Below are 3,821 nucleotides of genomic sequence, written 5' to 3'. Positions count from 1 at the left end.
GAAGGTTTGTGTGTGTGTGTGTGTGTGTGTGTGTGTGTGTGTGTGTGTGTGTGTGTGTGGGATTACCCGATCCGTACAGTAGAGGACAGACACAAACTGGCTGCAGAAGGAAAGTTTGTCACCACTGAACATGAGCCATGTTTTGACGCTGCTGATTTTATCCGTGCCGGAACAGATCTGTTTGTACAGAGGAGCCAGGTAACACACACCACACACACACACACACACACACACACACACACACACACACACACACATGCGAATAGAGGAAATGTTTACATGTGTGTACCTCAGTGGAGATGATATCTGTGAGGGTTATGTAAAGATGAAACCACCTGCTCAAGTTCATAAGCTTCCATCCTCTGTTTTCATATGAGACATCTTGTAGGAGTACTTCAGTACTACAGGTGGCGCTGTTGATATTTAATGTTGTGACCATTTCCACAACTACAGAACGAAGATCGCTGAACCTCCTCCATCTCTAAATGAGCGTACCTGAGCAGCCAGTCTTCTGCTCGAGTTTTACAGGTCCTTCTGAAACAGCATGAGAAGTGAACATTCCTTTATCTCCACAGTTCTTTCATGGTTCTCTTGTTGGTGAAAGGCTCTGCAGCCTGATGTCTGATCTCCACAGGAATGTGCGCTGTAGCGTTCACTTTGTTCTAGTGCTGCGTTCCAGTTCCACACAAACACACACACTGACACACACTGCAACACGATACACACTAATATTCTCACACCTGTTCACAGGTGACCAACTTCATGGGAATCGAGTGGATGAGACGTCACCTCGCTCCCAACTACAAAGTGCACATCATCTCGTTTAAGGATCCGAACCCCATGCACATCGACGCTACCTTTAACATCATCGGACCCGGGCTGGTGCTGTCCAATCCAGACAGACCATGCCGTCAGGTGAGTGCCACGCCTGTCCCCAGCCCAGAATCCTAATAAAGCACTGACATTTACACTATAAGACTCCGTTATACACGTGAGCTACTGATACCTTATCACATGAAGTAGTTCACAGGTGAGGAGAAAAAGAGAGAAAGTTAAGAACATTAGCTTTTTGTGAACTAAAACATTTCACACCACAAATGTGAACACTGGGAACAATAAAAGCTCCAAACCAGGAAAAAGGGAATTTAGGAATAAGGAACTGGAACAGAGGAAGCGAGGAAGATCAGACTCGTCCAGAAACGTGAGGAACCAGGTAGTACCAGGAATTACATGAAAACAAGAACCAAATGAGGAACTTGGGAAATTCAAAAAGAGGAAGCTCTGAGAATAAATTGCGCTAGGAGCTCGGATGGATAGGATTGGATGGAGCTACTATATAATGAGCGTGTGAACTGTTTTGTGTCCTTGTGCAGATCGATATGTTTAAGAAGGCCGGCTGGACGGTGGTCCATCCACCAACACCTTTAATTCCTGATGGTGAGTTTCACATTCAGTGAAAAGTGATGAAGCGTGTAGTCAGAGAAAAGATACAAAAATACAACTGTGTGATGTAATGACTTGATCTTCTGTAGATCACCCACTCTGGATGTCCTCCAAGTGGTTGTCCATGAATGTCCTGATGCTGGATGAGAAACGCGTCATGGTGGACGCTAACGAGACGACTATTCAGAAAATGTTTGAAAATCTTGGTAAGTATCATGAAACATGTGACATCAGGTCAGAGTTCACCCCTAAATTAACTGTCATGTGATCCCAATTTAAATAAACCCAAACATTGTTAATGAACCTTTCAGCATCACAAAGACGTCTGAGAGAAAGTTCTGAAAGTATCATTCAGAAAAAAATCCCAAAATCTGAACATCCCACATACTGAGATCATACGTGTTGAAGATCAATAACACGATCTTAAGATAAGTGCAAATCAAAATATATGTCTGAAAGTACGACCACGTCACTTCCACACTGGAACACAACAGAATGTGGAGATGTTCAACAGATGTTGATAAATACTGTACCATAAACGTCAACTGGAGCTTTTAGAAGGTCACTGGTATGAACCCTATGTGGCCAAGAGTATTAAGTTCCTCCCCAAACTGTTCCCACAAAGTTTCAGCTTGTAGCTCAATGAATCTCCACCAAATCCAGTGGAACAACATCTCAGAGGAGTGAAGGTCCCTATAACAACATTTGGGCACATAGAAAGCACATGTCATGCTCAGGTGTCCACAAACGTTTGTCAATATGGTGCAGATGTCATGTTGATATTTTTGTGTGTTTCTCTGGAAGGTATTAAGACGATTAAAGTGAGTATTCGTCACGCGAACTCCCTGGGCGGAGGCTTCCACTGCTGGACCACAGATGTCCGGCGCAGAGGAACACTGCAGTCCTACTTCCACTGAGACCTGCCAGAAATCATGCAGTTATTATTGAGTTCACATTCACACAGAAACAACAGTTCGGCTTTTAATTGAAGAAATCTCAACAACTAAAGATCACAAATTTATAAAAATCTTTAATAGAAGTATAAACATTCACTGGAAAGTTCACATGCGACTGTAACACTAAAGTCTTAATTCTTTTATTTTGTTTTTTTATTCGAGCCGTGCATGTGAAGCTTCCGCAGCCACCCAACGCTCGCCATCTCAATAACGACTGCATTTCTGACATTATGGGACTGCATTAAGCTTCTCTTCCTTTATTTTTGTTTCCCACACAAAAATGTGCTTGTTTGCCAAAAAAGAGAAAAAAGGAACTCAAAAACAAACAAAAAAAAAAAACGAGGCAAAGTGTTTTAATGAAAGACTTAATTTCTATCAGCATCAAATTTCTAAATCAGACTGTTTTAATCAGAAGAAATCGGATGATAAATTATACAACAATTCCCCAAAAGAGCCCCGTCAGTTCCCATGATGCCCAGGGAAGTTCTGCTCTCAGCGTCACCAAGACAACAAACAAGGCCAGGACATGTTTAATACACACACAAAAAAAGTTACTACCTCCTTTTTATAATTACAGAAAATACATTTGTTTCTTAAAAAATTGATTCTAACAGGAATTTTGTATCTTTTTTTATTTATCATAGGTCATTACCCACTCATTATTACAATTTTGTGTTAAGTTGTAAGGTTTCTGTTCCGTCTCAGGAGAACAGAGCGCTCAGTGTGAGTGAGTGTGTCTCCCCCTGCTGGCCATCACAGGCACTGAACCTTGTTCAATCCTTTTTCTTACAAACAATTACTTTCCAGCATCTTTCTTTTCGCTTGTTATCCATCATAAGTGTATTTGTGAATGATGAGGTGCTGGTGCGATATCCTGCGGCCCGTGTTGTCATCTTCAACAGAAGATCGGACTCTGTGCTGCTTCGCTGCTCTTTTGTGTTCACGGGAAAATAAAATGATATTTGTTTTAGTTTTTCTCCAGGGGAACAGTTTTAGCTGCTCTGAGCCTTTTGGACTGAGCGAGGTGTGTGAATGTGAGCTGGGTTAATATATATTAAAAAGAAAAGAAAAAAAAAGAATGAAAAACAAAATGTGTGTGACTCGATGCATGACGAGTAAATAAAAAGATATTAAAAGGATATATAAAAAGTGTGAAACTGATGTGTGATCAAACTTTAATTGTGCAACAACACAATGATACAGCAAGCCGGATTCATTCAATAGCATCATCATAAGCACACGCTAGCATTCGCTAATCCTGATGATCAGCTAGTGTGTGTGTGTGTGTGTGTGCTATTTGTGTTTGTGTGTGTGTGTGTGTGTGTGTGTGTGTGCTATGTGTGTTTGTGTGTTGCTCATGTAGAAATCAGCTATGAAAGTAATAAATCCACAACTATAGTTCCTGTTTATTCACCGTAACAA

General features: G+C 41.2%; 1 protein-coding gene across 1 annotated transcript in view; it reads left to right on the top strand.

Annotated features, from left to right (window-relative positions):
- Positions 1-3,527, top strand: part of gatm (glycine amidinotransferase (L-arginine:glycine amidinotransferase)) — a 9,236-nt gene extending 5,709 nt beyond the window's left edge. The window contains exons 5-9 of the mRNA XM_046863914.1: positions 61-198; positions 751-915; positions 1,374-1,437; positions 1,533-1,649; positions 2,248-3,527. Coding sequence (XP_046719870.1) covers positions 61-198; positions 751-915; positions 1,374-1,437; positions 1,533-1,649; positions 2,248-2,360 — 597 coding nt within the window. The 3' untranslated portion in view covers positions 2,361-3,527. The remainder of the gene's footprint in view (positions 1-60; positions 199-750; positions 916-1,373; positions 1,438-1,532; positions 1,650-2,247) is intronic.
- Positions 3,528-3,821: the final 294 nt, after the last annotated feature.

Source organism: Silurus meridionalis, chromosome 13 (genome assembly GCF_014805685.1).
Source record: "Silurus meridionalis isolate SWU-2019-XX chromosome 13, ASM1480568v1, whole genome shotgun sequence".
NCBI classification, from domain to species: domain Eukaryota; kingdom Metazoa; phylum Chordata; class Actinopteri; order Siluriformes; family Siluridae; genus Silurus; species Silurus meridionalis.
The sequence above is the reverse complement of the archived record's forward strand: the minus strand, read 5'-3'. Positions and strand labels throughout refer to the sequence as shown.